Source organism: Balaenoptera borealis, assembly GCF_965194805.1.
Source record: "Balaenoptera borealis genome assembly, contig: HAP1_SCAFFOLD_1108, whole genome shotgun sequence".
Lineage (NCBI taxonomy): Eukaryota > Metazoa > Chordata > Mammalia > Artiodactyla > Balaenopteridae > Balaenoptera > Balaenoptera borealis.
Window position 1 is genome coordinate 107,412 of NW_028123105.1, and position 22,589 is coordinate 130,000.

At 44.5% G+C, this 22,589-nt stretch overlaps 1 protein-coding gene and 1 pseudogene across 4 annotated transcripts in view; one reads left to right on the forward strand and one right to left on the reverse strand.

Annotated features, from left to right (window-relative positions):
• Positions 1-1,930: 1,930 nt before the first annotated feature.
• The window catches only part of LOC309621854 (myosin-13-like), a 30,001-nt gene continuing 9,342 nt past the window's right edge, over positions 1,931-22,589 (reverse strand). For 2 of the 3 annotated variants that reach the window (XM_082409181.1, XM_082409182.1), the window contains 9 exons: positions 21,413-21,490; positions 10,156-10,299; positions 9,914-10,070; positions 8,061-8,088; positions 7,144-7,255; positions 4,527-4,590; positions 4,337-4,435; positions 4,129-4,232; positions 1,931-2,503 (listed from right to left, as the gene is read on the reverse strand). In XM_082409181.1, the coding sequence (XP_082265307.1) occupies positions 2,384-2,503; positions 4,129-4,232; positions 4,337-4,435; positions 4,527-4,590; positions 7,144-7,255; positions 8,061-8,088; positions 9,914-10,070; positions 10,156-10,266 (795 nt within the window). In that variant the 5' untranslated portion in view covers positions 10,267-10,299; positions 21,413-21,490 and the 3' untranslated portion in view covers positions 1,931-2,383. Of the gene's footprint in view, positions 2,504-4,128; positions 4,233-4,336; positions 4,436-4,526; positions 4,591-7,143; positions 7,256-8,060; positions 8,089-9,913; positions 10,071-10,155; positions 10,300-14,764; positions 15,223-21,412; positions 21,491-22,589 lie in introns of those variants that run through there. The other variant, XM_082409180.1, reaches the window with a different exon arrangement.
• On the forward strand, positions 11,514-13,613 carry LOC309621855 (UBX domain-containing protein 4 pseudogene; annotated as a pseudogene). The gene has a single exon. The product of its transcript is annotated as a UBX domain-containing protein 4 pseudogene (transcript).

Below are 22,589 nucleotides of genomic sequence, written 5' to 3' on the forward strand. Positions count from 1 at the left end.
AAAAAAGAAAGAAAGAGAAGTGATTTTTGTGTACTGATTTTTTACCCTGCAGCTTTACTAAATTCGTTTATTAGTTCTAACAGGTTTTTGGTGGTTTGATGTGGGAGACTAGAATTCAGAAATCCCACTGTTTCTACTACAGCCAGGTCATCCACAGCACCCAAGACACAGTGGCTCCTAATATAACCTTCCCATGGTGCCTGTTAATAACGCGTGGACCCTACAAGAATGATGAGCGTCACCACTTTAGGTGAACCGCATCTGGTTAAGGCTTGGCCTCTATTATGAAGTTGGATGTCTTCTCTGCTTTTTTTGGGCATGGTTTTGACCTGGTTCTTTTGAAAAGTAATGTACTCCTCAGTAATTTCAAGTGTATAAAAAAACTATAAGTAGCAGTACAAAATACACCACCTCACATAAACTACTCCAGTGTGTTTTATGCAATACTGGGGTCCTCTCCCAGGGAACCAGAACATAAAGACCCAAAGACGAAATTTTATGGTTCTACCTTATAATCCTCTCCACGGGCCCACTTCAACATTCACCATCTCCGCAACTCTATGGAGATGTCTTTTCCCATTCTGATCCAGTTTTCTTTTTCTGAAACCATTATTGAGACTTTCCCTCATTTTCAAAACCTTTATGGATTTAAAACACACGAGCTAAGTATGACCTGGGTGACCTTTTCTGCATGAGCTCTTTGACTTAGAATGTTTTCAGTGTTCATCCATGTTCTAACATGTATCATCAGTGCTTCATTCATTCTTTTCATTGTGATTAAAAGTAACATTTACCATTTAAACCATTTTGAGTATACAGTTCTGTGGCATTAACTACATTCACATTGTTGTACAAATATTCTCACCATCCATCTCCTGGACCGATTCATTTTCCCCATGGGAAACTCTGTATCAATGTCTCTACATTTTTGCCAAAATTTGTTATTTTTAATTCTCTTGATTATAGGCCTTCTAGTGTTTGTGGAGGGGTATGGCGTTGTGGTATTAATGTGCATTTCCATCGTGACTAACGATGTTTAACATCTCTTCAGGTGTTTGTTGACCATTTGTATGTCTTATCTGGAGAAGGGTCTTTTCAAGTCCTTTTTCCATTTAAAAAACTGGGTTGTTTGTGGGGGCCTGCAGCTCCGCCGCCCGAGCCGGGTCCCGGCAAGCGCTCGTCCTGGCGGCCTTGGCCTCGCTGAGTCCAGCCTGGAGCGGTCTCCGCGCCGCAGGGGCCCGCGCGCCGGGGCATCGCTAGCGGCCTCGCAGGGGCGCCGCTTCCTGCCTCGCGCTCACAGGAGAGGGGACGCCTGGCCCCAGGCGCCGTGCCTGGAGTGCCGAGACCGTGCTGTGCCGCGCGGACGCGGCGCCGGCCGGGAACGACCCCTCCCGTGGGTCTCTGGCACCCCAGTGGCATCCGAGCGCGGAGCGGAGGGCCGCGGGCCTCAGGTAAGGGGACGGGGGCTCGTGGGGGTGGGTGGAGGAGGGAACCACGACTCACACCAGAGCTGTTCGGCACAGTCGCGGAGCCCCCTAACCTGGCTGCCGCAGGAAGGGCTCGCCTTTGAGTAGAGGCTTTGAGGACAGGCCCAAGCCTACCCCGTTCAATTTTACAAAGCATCTGCTGGTGTAAAGCTCACTCCCGCGCGGTTTTCCCAAGTAGCCAAGTGCCCCATGCGAGGTATCTGCAAGGAGAACCTGAGAGGGCCCGTAGCCCTGAGAGACTTGCCCTTGGCTTATGGCAAGGCCAAGGGATTTATCCTGCATGGTGATTTCTCCTGCTGAGAACCCCCAAACCCCACTCTGGCCAGCTGGCCCAGCTCTGCTTCCTGCACGTGTCCAGCCCGGGCCGGCCCTTGGCCACCTGCTGGGATGGGAAAGGGAAGGGTCTCAGAATTGCACCTTAGAAACTTACCAGGGGGCATGGATTGAAAAACATGGGGGCCATCCAGGCAGCAGAGAAGGGAGAAGGGCACCTTGCTGCCCTTTCATTGTGGAATCGGTGGCGCTTCTGCTGAGAGGGGCCTTTCCATGGGGACCGCATGCAGTGTGTTTGGTGTCTTGGAACTGAAGAATTAGAACCTGTACAATTTTCAAATGATGTGGTCCTTTAATTTAAAAACAAAACCCCTAGAACCTTTGCTTTATAAATTGAGGTCTGAAAATTGAAGGTCTGTTTTGCTTCCACTGTGACACTCTATTAAGAAATGTGGATTTATTGAGAAAAGAGTCAGAATAGAGAAGGAAACAGAGAACTCAGAGGTACCACTGTGGTTTGGCAAAGGCTGGGGGGAGTTAATTTGTCAATGCTGCTGGCTTTCAGTAGCCTGCAGCCATTCTCCTCCTGCGGCTGAGGGGGTATAAAGCTGTACTGGGTTGCTCTACTCTTCTTTTGTAGAATTCCAGCTCAGAGCCATCTCTTGATGTATAAGTATTTCACAGACTAGGTTCCCAGGCAACTCCTGGAGGGCCAGAGGGGTTCCTTTCTTCATTATACCTGTCTGTTTGAATGAAAACCAGCAACGACATATTTTTCTTTAAATCTGGTTTATGGTCTATCATCCAAAAACCAGATTAGCTATTTCCGCACTCTCTCAATAGGCTCGAGTTCCTGGAAACTGAAACCTAGAGAGGGTGGAAGAGTGCCCGAGGGAGAACGGGAGAGCCTGCAGGGAACCGTGACTCCTGGGTGTTTAATGAGCTTCCTAAACAGCATGGTCATTAATTGGCAAGTGATGACCTTAAGGAGAAACTACTGGTGCAAATGTAAAAGCCTTTTGTTAACAATGTGCCCACCAGGTGCGCACCTTATGGAGTATTTTCATTGCATTTCCAACACCTGGGAGGGTGTTGCCCACCTTGGGCAGAGGGCAGATGTTTAATAGATATATTGAATAAGTTCAATTACATACAATTATATCAATGGAAGGGTCAGCAACACTATGAGGTTAGGGTTAGGGTTAGGGCCAGGGCCAGGGTCAGGGTCAGGGTCAGGGTCGTTAGGGTTAGGGTTTAGGGTTTAGGGTTAGGGTTGAGGGTTAGGGGTTAGGGTTTAGGGTTAGGGTTAGGGTTTAGGGTTTAGGGTTAGGGTTAGGGTTAGAGGGTTAGGGTTAGGGTTCGGGTTAGGGTTAAGGTTAGGGTTGTTAGGGTTAGGGTTAGGGTTTAGGGTTAGGGTTAGGGTTTAGGGTTAGGTTTAGGGTTAGAGGGTTAGGGTTAGGGTTCGGGTTAGGGTTAAGGTTAGGGTTGTTAGGGTTAGGGTTAGGGTTTAGGGTTAGGGTAAGGGTTTAGGGTTAGGGTTTAGGGTTTAGGGTTTAGGGTTAGGGTTTAGGGTTAGGGTTAGGGTTAGGGTTAGACAATTAGGTTTAGGGTTAGGGTTAGGGGTTAGGGTTAGGGGTTAGGGTTAGGGTTAGGGTTAAAAATGCAAGTTCTGGGGTTGGGCAGATCTGGGTTCAGACCGTCGTTTACAAACTGTCTTCGTGCAAATCGTGTGTTATTTTTCTAAGACTCAGCTTCTACCTTTATGAAACGGGGGTAGCAGTGGTGCTGATCCCAGAGGTTTTGTTGAGGCAAAGCTCTTTTCTCAGTTCCTAGCATGCGTGAGTGCTCAATGCACTTAGTTAATATTACGGTTATTGACCCTGGAGATACTCCCCAAAGCTAAAGGCCAGAGGCCTGACAGGTGTGTTGAGGAGGTGGGTGACTACTGTGAGCCGGAGGTGGCAGGTAGCCGGAGGAATGGAATGGCTGCTGCAGAGCGGGACTGTTTTTCTCCTGCTTTAGACTTTTTTGTATTTTTCTAGATTTTCTTAAAAGAACCATGTAGATGGTTTTGTACCCTGAAAACTTCCAACAAAAACTTTAAAGACCTTATCCATGCAAACATTTACTCTAAAAAGCTGGAGAATCTAACTGAAGGCCTATTTTGGAGAACTTTCTGTATTCCCATTTCCTGGAATCTTCTGAAATGGAACCAAGTGGGGGAGGGGTGTGATCTGTACTAATTCTCTGAGCTCTTGGGTCTAATCACTGAGCATCCCTGCATCCCAGCTTCCTCCTGAGATCATGGGTACCTCTCAGTTCATAAATTCAACAATTCCTTATGTAAGTAAATAAACACACAAAATACATCAGTGGCCAACAGTTCCTCACTGTCATCAATACTGGCCACGGTGACCTCTCCTTGGCTCACAAAGGGGAAGTCAAAGGGGTTGGTTGAAATGAGAAGCAGGTCTGTGAAGCAGAAGGATCCCTTTAGCATCTTATGCACAACTGACTCTGAGTTTTTTTCCAATGTGATCGATTTGGAAGATGAGAATGATAACCAAGGAACTTACCCATAAGTTCCGGCTTCTTGTTTGACATGATTTGGTAAAAAATATGATAGCCTCTCTCACGGGATAACTGAAATGCCACCCTGGATTTTTCTAAGAGATCTAAGATAACAAAAAACGATGTGATTTTAGGGTCCCCAGGAGATGCCTCTGTGGCCAAAGCCAAGGTGCCAGATAGAGTGTTTGGACTCACAGGTTTCAATGTCCGCTGACACCAGCTTTCCTGTGGCTCCAAAGTGAATGCGAATGAACGTCCCCTGTCCAAAGACAGATTGAAAAACACAGTTATTTTCTTTCTATGGTACTGTAGCCAGCTTCTGTTAGGTACTACTGAGGATGGGTGGGCTGTGTAGGCTCACGGAGGAGGTGATGCCAGAAGCATGAGGACCTTCCTCCTCTCTGTTTGCTTGGCATCTGGTCCCCACGCCGGCTCAGCCAAGACTCAGGTAGCTCTGCCCAAAGCACCTGGCCCTGTTCCCACAGCTCTGGGGATGCCTGCAGGCTCCCTCTCAAGTCTCTGTTTGGGACCACCTCACACCTGACTGTCTCCTTGGTCTTTATCCTGCTCAAACTCTTTGTAACACCTTTGAACTGATAACCTGGTTGGACTATCTGACTTCTTTTTTGCCTCTGGATTTTACTTCTGAGATTTCTTGCCTCAGTTTTCCTTACTACTTCCTACATGCAAACCTAGCCCCCAGGCCAGGCCTCCTGGCTCCCCAAAGACCCACTCAGCACTTGGGTTCCCCCAATCTTGGGGAGTGAGGGGTGAAATTATATATAGTATATATGTGTGTGTGTATACTCCCTTCTTACATTATCTGCTTAATTGGTCGCTACCACTCTGTGAGCCAATTGGAGGGCAAAAATATTGCCTTGCTTGTTCACCCACAGACCCTGGAATGTAGTACATCCTCAGTAGTATTCTCAGTATTCTCTGAATGAAGCCTAAGAAGAGTTAATGAAGGACCAGTGTAGGTTTATGTGAATTATGTGTTCGCTCTTCAGGAGTTCTAGCTGCTGAATGCAAGTGCCTCTGGGTACTTGCTCTACTGGCCAGTGAAATTAGATAGGAGACTGGATACTTGTTTATTTGCCAGTGTCGGAAGTAAATGCCTCTTTGGTTGAGCTAATCCTAAGTGAAACATTGAAGGATGGGACATATCCTTCAGTATCTTCAGTATCAACTTCTTCCCAATTTTTGAGCTCTGTTGCCTCCACCAGGTTTTCCCTCCTCCCAGCACCTCCTGACTTGGAGAAGGTCAGATCTGCTAACTAACTTCACACTAAGGTTTTCATGGCTAATAAGTCAGTGGATACTGTTCAATGGACTTATGTATTTTAAAATGCTTCCACCTGAAGAGACCAATTTTAGCATAGAGAAGTCATTTTGTACTTGTGGAATTTGAATCTTGAATCATTGTGACTTCAGGAGGCTCTGAGGTGATGCTGATTAGTTAGGGAAGGACAGCTAAATCTTCCTTCGGCTGGGAATAAGACAAAATGTTCTTTGAAGGGTTATCAGAATATCCTGGTTGGGCAGCTTGATCTGAAGCGCTTGGGGGTAGACTAAGGCCAGGTATATCCTAGTTTATGTGGCCATTTTTCATATTCAGCATTGGAGGAGAGGGTTTTCTTCCTGGGGGTCATTGACAATTGGACTGAGTCTTAACGAATCTCAAGGAGTTGTCATTCCTCACGGTCTTGACATTTCCAAAGGCCTCCAGGAGGGGGTTGGCCTGGATGATCTGGTCTTCCAGGGTTCCCTAATAATAAGTGAGAAGAGGAAAAGAGAGGACTTTGGACGTCTTCCGAAGTAACTTCCCAGTGACTCAAAAGTGTGGATGCTCTGGGAAGGTCCCAGGGAGAGATGTCGCCCAGCTCAGGCTGGTGACAGGTACAGTTGTGCTGAGTACCCACAGGCCCATCCCCACCCCACCCAAGGAGGCTTCAAGGTCCCGTCGTAGAAGGAGTCTTAGCACAGCATCAAAGTGGCTTCTGGCCACACCAGATTCCAGGTTGGAGCCCTACCCGCTACCTCTCAATCTCCCAGATGGCCTTTCTTTTCTGATAACATTTTATCATAAATTATGGATTTGTAAAATATAGGCCTCTGTTCCTGCATGCACCAGGACCCATTTATACAGATATTCGGGTTCAGAAGTAGAAACAGACTGTGAGCAATGAAAGTGACCCATATGATAGAAACAGTGGTTCTCAAAAAAAATGTTTAAGTTGCATAAAATATTTTGTGAGAATTATTACGTAGAAATCCACTTATAGAAAGCAGAGTTTTCACCTTTCCCCCTTCCCCACATGATTGCTTGCCTTTCTGACTTCAGAGCTGTTTGGAAACTACTGTCCAGCCCAGTGGTTCTCAAAGTGTGATCCCTGGACAGGGCATGAACAATGGGAACATGACAGAAATGCAACATGCCAGGATTTTGAATGTGAGACAGGAATTTCAGTCAGAAATTCTGGGCCTGGGGACCAGCAATCCGTTGTTAACGAACCCTCCTGGTGATTCTGACGTGCACTCCAGTTTGAGAACCACTGGCCTAAACCATTCCTTCTCCAAAGGAGGATGTGGAGTTGTTCAAGGTCACTCGGCTGTTGCTGATGGAGCTGGTGCTAGAGCCCGAGTCCACAAGGTGGAGCCATTTCCTGCCTTACCCGGTAAACACCCCCTGGGGCAGGACCTTGTGCTGTGCATCTCTGCTGAGCACAAAGCCCTGCGGACACTTGGGGCTCACCTGGGGTTTCAGTTATAGTCATTCCAGCAAGCCTTCCAGGTGCAGGAAGCTGCTCACCTGCATCTTGCCCGGCCGCTGCTCCTTCCTCTTCTCCCCAGTGACCGCAATTGCTGCAAAGTGCTGGATCACACGCTTGGTGTTCACTGTCTTCCCAGCCCCGGATTCTCCGCTGTTGATTTAAAAGTAAGTGAGAGGGACTTCCCTGGTGGTCCAGTGGTAAAGAACCCGCCTTGCAATGCAAGGGACGCGGGTTCAATCCCTGGTCAGGGAAATAAGATCCCACATGCCGCGGGGCAACCGAGCCCGCACGCCATAACTACTGAGCTTGCGCACCTCAATTAGAGCCCACGTGCCACAAACTACAGAGCCCACGTGCTCTGGTGCCTGCGTGCCACAACTACAGAGCCCACGCACTCTGGAGCCTGCGTGCCACAACTAGAGAAGAGAAAACCCGCCCGCCACAACTAGAGAGAAGCCTGTACACCACAGCGAAGAGCCCACGCGCCCCAACAAAAGATCCCGAGTGCTGCAACTAAGACCCGACACACCCCAAAATAAATAAAATATAATAAAGTAAAATAAAATAAAATAAAGTGAGATACACAGACATAGAGAACAGACTTGTAATTGCCAAGGGGACCAAGGAAAGGGGGAATGGAGGACAAATGGATTGAGAGTTTGGGATGAGTAGATGCAAACTATTAGATATAGAATGCATAACCAACAAGGTCCTACTGCATTGCACAGGGAACTATATTCAATACCTTGTGATAAAACAAAATGGAAAAGAATATGAAAAGGAATATATATGTATAACTGAATCACTTTGCTGTACAGCAGACATTAATACAACATTGTAAATCAAGTATACTTCAATAAAATAAATTTTTTTAAAAAAGTAAGTGAGCTAAAGGAGAGCAGAAGGAATGGACAGCCCCTTCCAAGTCATCATGGCAACAACACAGGTTACTCACGCGATGAGGACGGACTGGTTGTCTCGATCTAGAAATGCAGAAGGAAGCAGGACAGAATAAATAAACAAGATACAGGCAGGATATACAAATCAGGCAACATTGGGGGTAGACAGAGCCCATGAGTTCTAGTTCTGGCTTTGCCATTAACTAGTGGTGTGATGATTTGGGCATGTCGAATCTTCTTGGAGACAATTTGTGCAGATTTCCCAAATGCTGGATGTGTAACGTGGGCAGCATGGGAAGTGAACGGTGAGTCCCACAGTGTGGAAGTTATTCGTGTTCACAGATCTTTACCTCCTCAATAGCGCTTTCTTATCTCCCTTTTCAACAAAGAAAGCAAGTCTCAGACTTAGAACTTGTAAGAAGCCACAGCTTCTAATTAGAATTTATGGACACTGATTTGTTGTCATTGCCTTTTTCTTTCACCTTTACTTTCTACTTGTGGACAGTGACCGTGGTTTTCCATTTACAAGAGTGTTATAGGTTGAATTGTGTTCCCCCCAACAAACTAATATGTTGAGGCCCTAACTAACCCCCAGTACCTCAAAATGTGACCTTATTTGGAAATAGGGTCATTGCAGATGTAATTAGTGAAGATGAGGTCATACTGGAGTAGGTGGGCCCCTAATCCAATATGACTGGTGTCCTTATAAAAAGAGAAATTTGGAGGCAGATGAGAACACAATGTGAAGATGAAAGTGCAGATCAAGGTGATGATTCTATAAGCCAAGGGATGGCAAGGATGGCCAGCAAACCACCGGAAGCTGGGAGAGTGGCCTGGACCACATTCTCCCTCTCGGCCCTCAGAGGGAACCAACCCTGCTGACACCTTGATCTCAGACTTCCAGGCTCCAGAGCTGTGACACAATGCATTTCTGTTGCTTAGGCCACCCAGTGTGTAGTACTTGGTTACGGCAGTCCTAAGAAACTAATACTAATAGTGATATTATTCTTCCTTTTTTTAAAAAATAGTTTTCCTCCAGATCAAAGGGCAGATTTGTTCGGTTCCTATTTTATTTTTATTTTTGGCCACGCCACGTGGCATGTGGGATCTTAGTTCCCTGACCAGGTATCGAATCCGTGTCCCTTGCAGTGGAAGCACAGAATCTTAACCATTGGACCGCCAGGGAATTCCCTATTCTTCCTTTTTGAAATGGACGGAACTTCAGTCACTATAAGGAAAGATTTTAAATATGCAGAAATGGCCAGGATTGCGAATGTGACATTGGAATGGCTGAAGTTTGGGCAACATTGTTCTGGATGACTTTTAAGCATCTTCAGATCTCAGATGCTTGCTTCTACTTCTTCTCTCTGCACCAAGTCAAATTAGGTGAAAGTGGAACAGACCGAAGTGATGTTAGGCATGACAAGGGTGACAGTATTACCACATCTCTGCTATTTCATCTGCTATTCTGGAAATTTAAGGAGGAGAAAGAGGGAGCCTGAGAAAACAGGTGAAGGGAAGTTGCTGTGCCCATTTCTCCAACTTTGCATTCCTAAGTGGCTACTAATATAGTCTCTCTTCCAAGTGTGCTCCTGTTGGGGGTTTCTTTGGAGTTGGGGGCAGCGCATCTCCTTGTGCTTCACATCCACCCCCAGAGAAGCATGTACTTAGTGTGGCTTCAGTCCCAAGCTCTGGCTTAAGAACCGTGACTGGTAATGGAAGATACTGCGCCCCTGGCTTTCCATCCTGACATCCTCTGAATCTACTGAGGTCACTTTGGTCATTGCACCGTTTGGATGACCAAAGCCTGTGAAGGGCTCGAGTAATTAACTAAGAACCAGTGCAGTTAAAGGACTTGAATACTTCACTAAAACTATTTTTTAAAATATGGATTAAAGAAATTACTCACCAGTCAACATGAACTGATAGGCGTTGTCAGAGATGGAGAAGATGTGCGGCGGGGCCTCCTGGTGCTTTTTCCCTCTGTAGGCCGTCACCACCTCAGGGTTGTACACCGGCAGCCACTGGTAGGTGTTGACGGTGACACAGAAGAGGCCTGAGTAGGTCTGAGAAAATCAGAAAATTCAACCTATGGATCTTGACTTTACTAAGAGAAGGAAATGGAATAAAGAGAGGTTGAAGGGTACTCACGTAGATCATCCAGGCTGCGTAACGCTCTTTGAGGTTGTACAGCACTCCTGGCTCGTGTAGGTGGGTCATCATGGCCATGTCCTCGATCTTGTCAAATTTGGGAGGGTTCATGGGGAAGACTTGGTCACTGTTCGGAGTGAGTGTCTGGATATTGAGAGGAAAATCACATGATGAGTGGGAGAGCCGATGTGGTGACCTACCAGTGGGGTGAAAATGGTGAGATATTGTGGTGAGATTACCCCATTACCGTGGTTAACGTTATGGATCATTTCTGTGCCCAGAGATGATCCGTAAATAACTGTTCTTGATAAATCTAAGACTGGTCAAACTGTATAACCAATTCTGGTCTGATGCCCCCAAGTCAGCATGCCATTCTGTGTGCCAGAAGAGGGTTACAGGTGTGCAAAGTTATAGAGCCCTTCAGCCTCAGGGTGGCCAGGTGGAACACAGGATGGCCAAGGCCACAGCAGCTTGCCTCTGTTTACCCCATTTGCTATGAATGCTGCAAAGAGATCAAGCTTGGAAGATTGGAAAAAACTCTTCCAGTGTATTCTGTAAATCTCCACCTCAATACCTCTGCTCATGTGGGTCCCTTTGTCTGGAATATATCTACATTGAAATTACATCTAGCAACCTTCAAAGCTCTTCTGAAGTGCCACCTCTTCCATGACCTGTTTCTTCTCTCCCCTGTCTTTTCAAGGCTTCCAGAATTCCTTGCACCGCTGCCCTAATAGTTAAAACATTTGGACTTGAAGCATGGTCCATGCCTGAACAGTATTTTGAGACTATTACCTAATTTTCCCCTCTCTGTTTTCCCTCCCCTTTAAGCATACAACTGGCACTCCATTACTCAGGAAAGGTAGAAAATAGGGCATAAAAGCGAGAGAGCCTGTAAGCCTTTCTAGCGTTTGTTTTCCAAAAGCCCGAATCCTCAGAAGAGCTTTGAGGGTTTTACCGAAAAGATAAAAGGGAGGAGATTTGTTGATATAGACCAAATCTCTTGAGGAAAGGAAGCCCTTCTGCCCCACCGCCCTAAACTAGAGAGAGAGGGACATCCAAAATAGCATAAGGAAGATGGAAAAATCTGTGTGTCCTGAAGGATCAGAAACTGGGGCGCTCCTTCCACTTCCGGGACTGCAGGGCCTGCGGTCTCCCAGGCTCCCACATGCACCGACTTGCCAACGAGACAAAGGACAGGGGCGCGCTGCCAACGGCGATGCGTGGCGTCATGCGTCGCGGGGCGCGCCTCGGCCTGCGCGCTTGCACGCGTCCTGGGAGCCGCTGACGGGCCTGCGCGCCGGTGCGGAGCCGGAGGCGGGCCGCGGGGGCCCAAAGACGGAGAGGGCGGGTCGGCTCCGGGACCGAGGTGGCAACACGCCGAGCGAGCGCCTGTGCCCGAGGGCAGCGATGCTGTGGTTCCAGGGCGCCATTCCGGCCGCCGTCGCGTCGGCCAAGAGGAGCGGCGCGGTCTTCGTGGTGTTCGTGGCAGGTGATGATGAACAGGCTACACAGATGGCTGCAAGTTGGGAAGATGAGAAAGTGACAGAAGCATCTTCCAACAGTTTTGTTGCTGTGAAAATCGATACCAAAAGTGAAGCCTGCCTACAATTTTCACAGATCTATCCTGTAGTGTGTGTTCCATCCAGTTTCTTTATTGGAGACAGTGGAATTCCCTTGGAAGTAATAGCAGGAAGTGTTCCTGCAGATGAACTTGTTACCAGAATCCACAAAGTCCGGCAGATGCACTCGTTAAAAGGTGAAATATCAGTGGCAAATAGTGGCCAGTGAGAAAGTTCAGTCTCTACTCCATCCACCTCATTTGATCAGAACAACACTTCTGAAAACTGTCAGTCCAGAAATGTAGAGCTCTGTGAGACACCACCCACTTCTGATACAAAGTCAGATTCTGCAACAGGAGGAGAAATTTCAGGCCAGGCCACTGTGTCTCCAGAGCCTGGTGGATGTTCAAATCAGAGACCTACAGAGGAGTTCACCGTCAGAGTGGAAAGACTAACCAAAAAACTTGAAGAAAAGAGAGAAGAGAAAAGGAAAGAGGAAGAACAGAGAGAGATTAAGGAGGAAATTGAGAGGAGGAAAACTGGAAAAGAAATGTTGGATTATAAAAGAAAGCAAGAAGAAGAATTAACAAAAAGTGTGTTAGAGGAAAGGAACAGAGAAAAGGCAGAAGATAGGGCAGCTCGAGAGCGTATAAAACAGAAGATTGCACTGGACCGTGCAGAGAGAGCTGTTCGTTTTGCAAAGACAAAGGAAGAAGTAGAAGCTGCTAAAGCTGCAGCCCTGCTGGCCAAACAGGCAGAAATGGAAGTCAAGAGAGACTCTTCCACAACAGAAAGAAGCAGTGTTGCGAGAATTCAATTCCGTCTTCCTGATGGTTCTTCCTTCACAAATCAGTTCCCTTCTGATGCTCCTCTAGAAGCAGCAAGGCAGTTTGCTGCACAGACTGTTGGCAACACTTACAGTAATTTTTCATTAGCGACAATGTTTCCCAGGAGGGAATTTACCAAAGAAGATTATAAAAAGAAATTACTGGATTTGGAACTTGCCCCAAGTGCTTCAGTGGTACTGTTGCCAGCAGGAAGACCAACTACATCCATGGTACATTCTTCCAGTGGCGACTTTTGGACATTCTTGGGGACAGTACTTTACCCATTCCTTGCCATCTGGAGATTGATTAGCAACTTCTTATTTAGTAATCCTCCTCCTGCACAGACCTCGGTGAGAGCAGCATCATTGGAATCCTCAAACCTTGCATCCTCTAGCAACTCAGAAAAAAGGGAACCAGTCAGAAAAAGAGTGCTGGAGAAACGGGGGGAAGACTTTAAAAAGGAGGGCAAGATATATAGATTGAGGACTCAAGACGATGGTGAAGATGAAAACAACACTTGGAATGGAAATTCTACTCAACAGATGCAGTGTGACAAGGACAATATGTGCAGTAATCATTGTTTCTCTTATGATTTAAGTCAACTAAAACTCTACTGGAGAAGTGGGACTGCTTTATGTTTTCCAACTCATCTACAAAGTGTCTCTTTATTCCTGCTTAGTGGGTTAAAGTTGTTTAACCTCAGATAAGTCAAGAGATAAAATAACTGGCTGCTAGGTCCTTGTATATGGTAAGCAACTGCTAGAAGCCTAAAATAGCAAAAGGTCTGCGACAGCCTCCCTTTATCAGCTTTCTTGTTTAGTATTTCATATGCCCATTAGCCCTGTGCTCTCAGATGATATGTTTTGTTTAGGGCTGTTTTGCTCCAGAACTCCTCAGCCCACACAAAGTAACTGGTGTGTCACTGAATAATTTGATCTTGAGTCAGAGCGTTTTAACTAGCCAATCAGATGATAATTTGGGTTTAACTTTTCTCTTCTTGCTCATCAGCTGCAAGCAAAATCTTGTAGTTTTTAATCTTACTTAAACACTGGATAAAAAAATCTTTTCCAAAAAAAAAGAAACTGGGGCTTGTTTCTTAGCAATCCTTCAGGGGGGGCAGTGACACCCCATGTGGTATTACTGAAAATGTGGCATGGCTCTGGGGAGGGGACCCCAATAGTAACTCCAGAAAATTTATTTCCGGCCCTGTGAAAAGAGGCTGACACCAGAGGTTAAGTTTAATAATAACAATCATCATCATCATCATCGTCATCATCATCTGTCTTGTATGCTTGAATTTGTGAACTGCGATTCATACCTACCATGTACTCTTTTTTTAAAAAATTATTTTATTTATTTATTTTTGGCTGCGTTGGGTCTTCCTTACTGCACACGGGCTTTTCTCTAGTTGTGGCGTGTGGGGGCTACTCTTCGTTGCGGTGCACGGTCTTCTCATTGTGATGGCTTCTCTTGTTGCAGAGCACAGGCTCTAGGCACACGGGCTTCAGTAGTTGTGGCGCACGGGCTGAGTAGTTGTGGCTCGCGGGCTCTAGAGTGCAGGCTCAGTAGTTGTGGCGCACGGGCTTAGTTGCTCCGCGGCATGTGGGATCTTCTGGGACCGGGGATTGACCCCGTGTCCCCTGCATCGGCAGGCGGATTCTTAACCTCTGTGCCACCAGGGAAGTCCCCATACCCACCGTGTACTCTTGATTCCTACACTAGATGATAAACTTTGGGGAAGCGGGACTGAGATTTGCTCATATTTGCAGAGTGATAGACACTGTGACCTAGACATGGTGCGTGTCCAGTAAGGATTGAATTGAATGGTGGTCTGTAATTCTCTGCATTAAATTAGGCATTGCCTCTGGAGCTCCCTCTGTAAGTCACTCTGCAGCCTAGAGAGTTCTATTTGGTATATTCGCCCATCCAGCAGCAATCTGTATCAATCTCTCCCTTAAACAGTCCAAACTCTTCCACCACCACCTTCCCCTTTCTCCAAAGCAAACATCATAAAAACTCTCAAAGCCCAAGTCCTTGAAGGAAAGAGCCAGAGGAAAGGTACGTGCCATGGCAGTTTTTACCTGCGACTTCACTCAGAGTAGATCAATGTGAGTCTTGTTCTATCTTCAGATTCCTATGGGCCAGCATGCAATTTCTACTATTCTACTCCAAAGGCAAAGGGGGATGCCCATGTTAGCAAGGACATCTGAGATCAACACTTACCCGGTTGTCGAGGGTCTCGACTGTGACTTTGTCATTTTCCTTGCTCTGGATCATACCTTTCACATAAAATTCCTTATCATCCACTGCAAAGCAAGCTTTCTTAGAATCAAATGGGCGATTTGGAGCCTCGATTCTCTCCTTCTCTGATTTCCACAGGTAGGGAGCTGCTTCTCCAAAAATGGCCATCTCTGCATCAGAGCTCATGACTGCAGGGGCTGGGAAGACCAGGGCTGCTGAATCTGGAGCTTTGGGGAGCTCCATCCTGTTATTTCCATTCAGACAGGGGGCCAGATTCAAAAGTTCCTGGGATTAACCTACGTTCTGAGGAATCCAGGACCTGGTATAGGGGCCTAGAGTGGGCAAGTGGGGGTGAGCTAAAGGAGATATTTTACTCCAAGAAAAAAGTTTGAGGGGACATCTCTTAGTCCAGCTCCAGGTGTGGAAGTCTAAACCAATTAGAGGAAGACAAGCTGAGCCTAATAAAGGAGGCCTCAGAAAATACTTCCTTAATTACACGTCACATTTGAGCCTCATGATCTCGGTGTCATTCCCAAATCTTAAGGGTGTCTGAAAAGAATTACTGGAATGTTGATAATTCCTAGTAGAAAGTTCAGATAGCCCAGTGAAAAGTAATGACTTGAACATAAAGTACTGCCACACTTGTTTAGCCAATTACAGGCAACAAGGTGATAGGAGACATTATGGCCTAGTGCAATGGTTCCAAACTTTAATATGCACCAGAATTACCTGGAGAGCTTGTTAAAACACAGATTTCTGGGCCTCACCCCCAGAGCTTCTGATTCAGTAGGTATGGGATGGGGCCTGAGAATATGCATTTCTAGAAAGTTCTTAGGCAATGCTGGTGGTGCATTCATCAGCTGATGGTGAATTCATCATTGTGGTCCAGGGACCACACTCTGAGAACTGCTGGTGTAGGGCCTTCTGACTCCAAGAGTGGTCCTTGAACACGTTGCATCAGCATCACCGAGGAGTTGTTAGACATTCAGAATCTCAGAACCACCCCGCATTACAAAACCAGAATCTGCACTTTAACAAGATCTCCAGGTGATTTCTAGGCATCGTAGAGTTGAGAAGTACTGGGCTTAAGGCAGGGGTCTCCAAACTTTAGTTATGTGTAGCAGTGTCGGGGTGTGACAAACAGTGTTTAATTAAATACCTGCTTTAGAACTCACTGCTTAGCGTGTGTGTGTGTGTGCATGTACGTGTATGGTGTGTTTATGTATCTTTCTGCCTCTCTCTCTCTGTCCACCCTCCCGCTCATCCCTCCCGTCACTTCTTTCCAAACAATCCCCTTTCACAGACCTTCTCTTTATGTGTTTTCCTTGCTTAGAAGCTAGACAAATTTGGCTTAAAGTCCCGGCACCGAACTTGGTCAAACCACTTAACTTCTTTGGGCCACTAATTTCACTTAAAATGAAGAAGCAAGCTAGCTCATTTCTAAGGCCCCTGCAGGTTGTGTGACTTTTCTGGTTCCTTTTCCTCATCTGCATTTGCTTTTCCTGTTCCCTCTGGACCTCTTCTCGTATCCTTCCTGACCCTCTACTTCTTTTCCCCACAACTCTTCCCCTTCTCCCTTTCTTTCTCTGCTTTTTCTTTTCCATACATTCTTCTGTAAGTGGCCATAAAATGGAGTTCAATTACACACATGTATCCCCATATCTCTCTTAAGAAATAGGTCATATGTTTTGAATAAAGCCTTTTATGTTTCCTATTAAAAGTGGGAAAATTGAACATTTTATGGTTCTCTCTTGGAACTTCCCCCGCCCTCAATCTTACACTTTATGAAATTACTCTTCGTTGGTAACTGTTGTTTCAATATCCCTCCTTGAGATTCTGGGGGAATCTAGTCCTACAGAAAGAGGAGCAACTGCTTCCCTCTGGATCTTATTCAGGATAAGTTGCATTTCGATTTTACTTTGGCCAGAGGCTCTGCTGAACCATCTGTGTGCTCGTGGTTAAGTTTTCATAGTTAAGAGATTGGAACTCAATATAGCACCACAAAGAGGACCTCTGGCTTGCAGGCTTCATGCGGTTTAAATGTTCTCAGTTACTGCCTGGTGGAGAGGAAGAATTCATCCATATTGTTTCCTCATCTGTGAAGATAGTCCCTACTTTTGTGGCTTAAGTGAGTTTTACGACAGCAGCAGTTCTCAAGCTTTGTTTCCTCAGAACCCCTTCACACTCTTAAAAACCATTGAGAACCCAGTGAGTTTGGTTTATGCAGGTCATATCTACCGATATTTATGGTATTAGAAGTCAAAATTGAGAAAATCTAATTCATTTAAAGTTCCTATCAAATTCATTGCATGTTAACATTAATGACATATTTTTATGAAAATGACTATATTTTCCAAAACAAAAAAATTAGTGGCAAGAGTACCGTTGTTTTTCATTTTTGCAACTCACTTTAATGTCTGCTGAGTAGAAGATGGATGGGTTTTCATGCTTGCTTCTGTATTCTGTCTGTTGCTGTATGGTTTTTTGGTTTTTTGTTTTTTGTTTTTTGGTTAAAGTAGATATAGAAAATCTTTCACAGATATATAATTTGGAAAAGGAAAGAGTATTTTAATTGCCCTGTCACATAATTGTGGAAATTCTTTTTAGATACTATACCAAAACTTGACACGTGGTAGTTTCTGTGGTAGTTCCTTAAAGGCTAGTTGCAATGTGGAATCTGAAACCATATCAACAAACATTATGATCTGTTGGTCTGTGTTGAACTTTGAATGAAACTTTTACCCATGTGTAAACATCATACATTGATCATTTGGAAAATATTGTTCACTGAATTATACAGAACTTCCAAATATTGGCACGTTTCATTATACAGTATAAAAAATCACAATCATTAATATCAATACTGATCTCATTAGAAAATTCAAATATTAGGACGTTGTCAAGCTAATGATAGTAGATACAAGTCTTCCAAAGTTTTAATTTTTGCTTGAAAACTCAACTATATCATTAGTAAAAAATACTGTCAATAGTTTTCCTTGAAAGGATAAACACACTTCACTGCTTTTTGAGAAACTGTGTGCCAGATATACAAGTCTGAGAAACAATAGTTTGTCCTCTAGTCATTCTTTCAAGTAAAAATGGTGCTTCATGAATCAAGTGGCTGGTTCATCTTGCAACTCAGACAACTGCACATGTGTTTTTCCTTGAGACAAATGTCAAAGTCCAGTGTGCAAAAGGAGTGCTTTTCATGAACTTCCTGTTTGATCATGTAGAATATTATAAAGATGTGGATACATTTGAGATGTAGTCAAATAAATACTTTCCATTGTTGCAAATTTTAGGTCATTTTTCAATGAAGCTGGCTTTTAAAAAAAATTATTTATTTATTTACATTTATTTTTGGCTGCGTTGGGTCTTTGTTGCTGCGTGCAGGCTTTGTCTAGTTGTGGCGAGCGCTACTCTTCGTTGCGGAGCGCGGGCTTCTAATTGTGGTGGCTTCTCTTGTTGCGGAGCATGGGCTCTAGGCATGCGGGCTTCGGTAGTTGTGGCACACGGGCTCAGTGGTTGTGGCTCACGGGCTTAGTTGCTCCGCAGCATGTGGGATCTTCCCGGACCAGGGCTCGAACCCGTGTCCCCTGCATTGGCAGGCGGATTCTTAGCCACTGTGCCACCAGGGAAATCCTGAAGCTGGCTTTTTAAATTAAAAAAAATTCTTTTTCACTGTCAGTGTATGGCTGTGAAGAATACTATGACTATTAGTACAGCTTGGTGCCATGTCTTGATTTGTAATAAAGTGTCAGATCGTCTATCCATCCTTGCTTTTGCATCATTAAGTCAAACAGTGAAGAAAGCACATGGCATCTGGGTATTATAAAAATTGTTTTGACCTCATGTACCTCTTGAAAAGTTCTTAGGAATCTCCAAGGATCCATGGGCCACAGTTTGAGAATGGTTGCACTATAGTGTGAGGGAATCTCATCAGGCTGCAAGTGTATGATCTGATGTCATTTAGCTTGACTTAGTGTTCAGCCTGCTACCCAAAGTGTTGAAAGTTGATCCACATCAAAATCATCTGCAACAGAATCTCTGTGGTTGGGACTGAGGAAACTGAATTGTTCTCAAGGGCCTCAAACACAGTGATGTTTAGGAGCATTATTTTGCTTTTATAAAGCCAGTCTTTCCAAAACCATGGCATAGTCCCAATGGTCAAATACAAAATGATTTTAGGCAACTATTTCTTAATTTTAATAGTTATATTAAAGTCTATTACCTTATTTTAGCAAAATGTAAGATGCCATCGATTGTAAGATAACCTATTTTGTGTCCCACTAATAAAGGAAAACACCCTGCTAATTACAGTACTCCTTTCATTGATTATAAGATGCATCCCAAGTTTAGAGATAATATTTTGTGAAAATGTGAAGAAAGTTAGAATAAAATAGAATAATATGTGCTAACGACTTAGAGACAGTGAAATATCTGTTTATAGTAGTGATATAAAGCAGTGTTTCTCAAACTTTGGTGGGCATAGGAATCCAACTGGGAATCTTGTTGAAATAGATATTCTGATTCAGCAGAGCTGGAGTAGAGTTTGAGATTTTGAATATCTAAATGTCTCAGCTGATGCTGAGATAGACGGTCCAGACTTTCATAGCAAGCATATAGGGTAACTTTGAGAAACACATCTAAGAAGAAAAAGGAATCAAGGTAAATCAAAATATTAAGTGAATTAGCAGTACTGGTCTTAAATGGGTATTGCAAAATTTGTGATAGTAGTATAAGAATGAAGTCTGAAGTTGGGGAAAGACTACAATGACTCATGGTCAAACTATACCTTTAGGTCTCTTAGAAAAACAAGACTTTCCGTCTGGGATTCAAGTCACTGCGTGTGTTGAGGGGAAGATTTTTCTTCTTCCACCCACAGCTCTAACCATGACTCAGAATCCAGTATCTCCTACTTTTACTGCCTAGATGATGCATGAGTTGTCTCAGCGATATTCTTGCAAATGTGTTGTCCAGCCTACTCAAATGCCTTCAAGATGACTTTTTTCCCTTTGGAAAATTTTGGAAAATCATTTGGGGTAGTTTCTGCAGGCCAAAGATACTTCTTGCTTTAAACTGAAATCTGGCTCTCTGTGACTTCAGGATGTTTGATCCTCCTTTCGGCTCTTGGTAACAACAGAAAGAGTTCAAACCTTCTCCCCACAAGACAACTCTTCACCCATTTGATGGCTGCTCTGGGTTCCCCTTAGCTTTTTTTTTTTTTTTTTTTTTTTAATGTGGACCATTTTTCAAGTCTTTATTGAATTTGTTACAGTATTGCTTCTGTTTTATGTTTTGGTTTTTTGGCTGCAAGGCATATAGGATCTTAGCTCCCCGACCAGGGATTGAGCCTGGAAGGCGAAGTCTTAACCACTGGACCTCCAGGGAAGTCCCTCCTTAGCTTTTTCTTTTCCAGGCTAAGTAGCCCCAGTGCTGTCTTCATCTGTTTCTTCTGTGATGTGCTTCTGCATCTCCTTTACCATCACAGTGAGCTCACTCCTGTTAATCTCTTAAGTGTGACATCCAGACCACATGTTGTCCTCCATCAGCATGTGCCCTCACCTCTCCTGACCTAGGTGTCATGCCCGAGGTGGTGACTGCCCTCTGGCAGCCTCCTCACACCGATGGCTCACCACTCACTGTCAAGCAAAGCCCCTCAACGCACGCTGTGTGCGTCCGGTTGCTAAGTCAGATCTTGTCCCCATATTTATACAACTGTACTCTGGGACCCAGGGCTAAAACCATGTATTCTTGGCTGATAAAACTTTCCCTTGTTAGGTCTCATCCAACTCTCTTGGCATGACTCATGGTGTCCCTGGAAACTCTACCCCCAGAAAGTCCCCTAATTATCTGCTTCTTGGTTTTGAGAGCTTGACCTGCTTCCAGCCCTACACAGCTGTGTCCCTCCAACCATCCCCTCTGTTCCTGTCTTTAGGGGTCTTCCAATGGGGATGGCCATCCCAGTCTCCCTGACCTCCAGCACCACCTTCTGAGTGTTCCCCAACCCCTCTTACTGCTGTCAGTGCACTATGACACTGCTCTCAACTTTCAGCCCTCTCCTGGGAACTTCTCAGCTACTGCATCTTGTCAGCAATGGTGTGGTCATGACTTAATTATACTTTGGTTTCCTTGGTCCTAATTCATCTAGAATTACTTCCAATAAACACAAATCTTGAGGTGGGGGAGTAATTTTTTTTTATTACTACAGTGGACATAGGTTTGAATCCATTTCTCCTTATTCTCTCAGCATCATTTGTGAGTAAAGACACAGCTGAGGGGATTCACGGGTGCGGCCTCTGCTCAAAACACAGCAAAGTTAGACTTGTGTGAAGACTGAATCTTGAGCCTACGAACATCATGTTTGGGGCCAACCTAAGTATATTGACCTGGAGCTTGTGTGTCAAAGTTCTGCAGTGTGTTTTATTCCTGTTAGTGTGATGAGCAAATTTGGGAAGCCCTGCTTCCTTAGCTGCATATTTTGTAATCTGCCTTTAGAAATACTTAAGTAATGGATTTTAATTTCATCAGTTTCAGATTCCTATGAGTGTGGCAAGAATGAGAATGTGTAAAACACTGTTTGCTAATTTCAATTATTGTATTCCCAATGAAGATGAAAGTGACTCTTACCTTCTTGGTTTCCAAAGCAATGGTTAGTGTCCTTCAGGAATGAAGTGGCTTCTGAGAGAGTGATTCCAGAAATCAAAACTAAACAAAACAAAGAACAAATGAACTATGAAGAGTTTAAATAAATCTAGAAATTGTACTTTTCTAAGTTTAGCTACATTTAAATAGTACACAGTGGATGGTGTGGGATGGAAATACATTTTCCATTTATCCCTTCGGTGAAATCATCATTCTTTAAATAATTGGGTAATTACAGCACTGATTAACAATTTTTTTGAGTATCTTCTGTGTGTGCAAAGTACCATGTCAGCTCCATAGGGGGTATAAAAAAAGATAAAGACAGTCTCTACCCTAAAGGAATGCAAAATTTAGGAACAGTTAAGAGAAATGCTCAAATAAATCTTTGAACAAGGAAGAATAATACAAATTCTGTAAGCGTCTAAATGAAGTGTTATGGGGACTTAGAGAGATGATGCTTCCGGCTGAGGGTAGGGGGCCGTGAGGGGTCAAAAAAGAAAGGAGGGAGGGAGGGTAATGATCCGGATTGTAACTTGGATGCTTTTAGACCAGAAGTTGAATTCTTTGGCAATGAGAGAAAAGTTGTGAATTATGGGCAAGACTTCTTTAAGAGGTCTAGGAAGGGCACTCTCTTAAATATCCTATACTCTCTTGGAGAAGATGAAGGTAGGGTAGCTGATAACTTATTTGGGACTAAGGAATCTCAGTCCAGAAGTTGATAACCTACATGAAGATCTCAGGATACCATAAGAGTCTGAATAATTTTCAATATCAAATTTAACTTAAACTTCCCATTTACCACACAGTACTTTTATGGAACCTGGGGAACATGTCGTGAAATACCATTTAGGCAGGAAGAGACATTTCAACGCTTGCTTTCCTACTTTGGTCGCGTACTCTTGGTCTCTACCTTTTATGAGTCTCTAATAATCTCCAGCTATATCCTAAAATTCTCACAACTTTCTCAGGAAAAGATTAAATGATTAAGTATCATATTCTGAATCCTTGGTTCAAACGAAATCACACTTGGAGGCAGAACCTCGGTTTTCTAATGCCAGCTCTGTAAAGTAGCTGTTGTAATTTCCTTGAGCTTTGGTTTCCTTCTGTAAATGAGACAGATGGACCAGAAAATCCCCAAGATTTCTCTTAACCCTGTGAATGT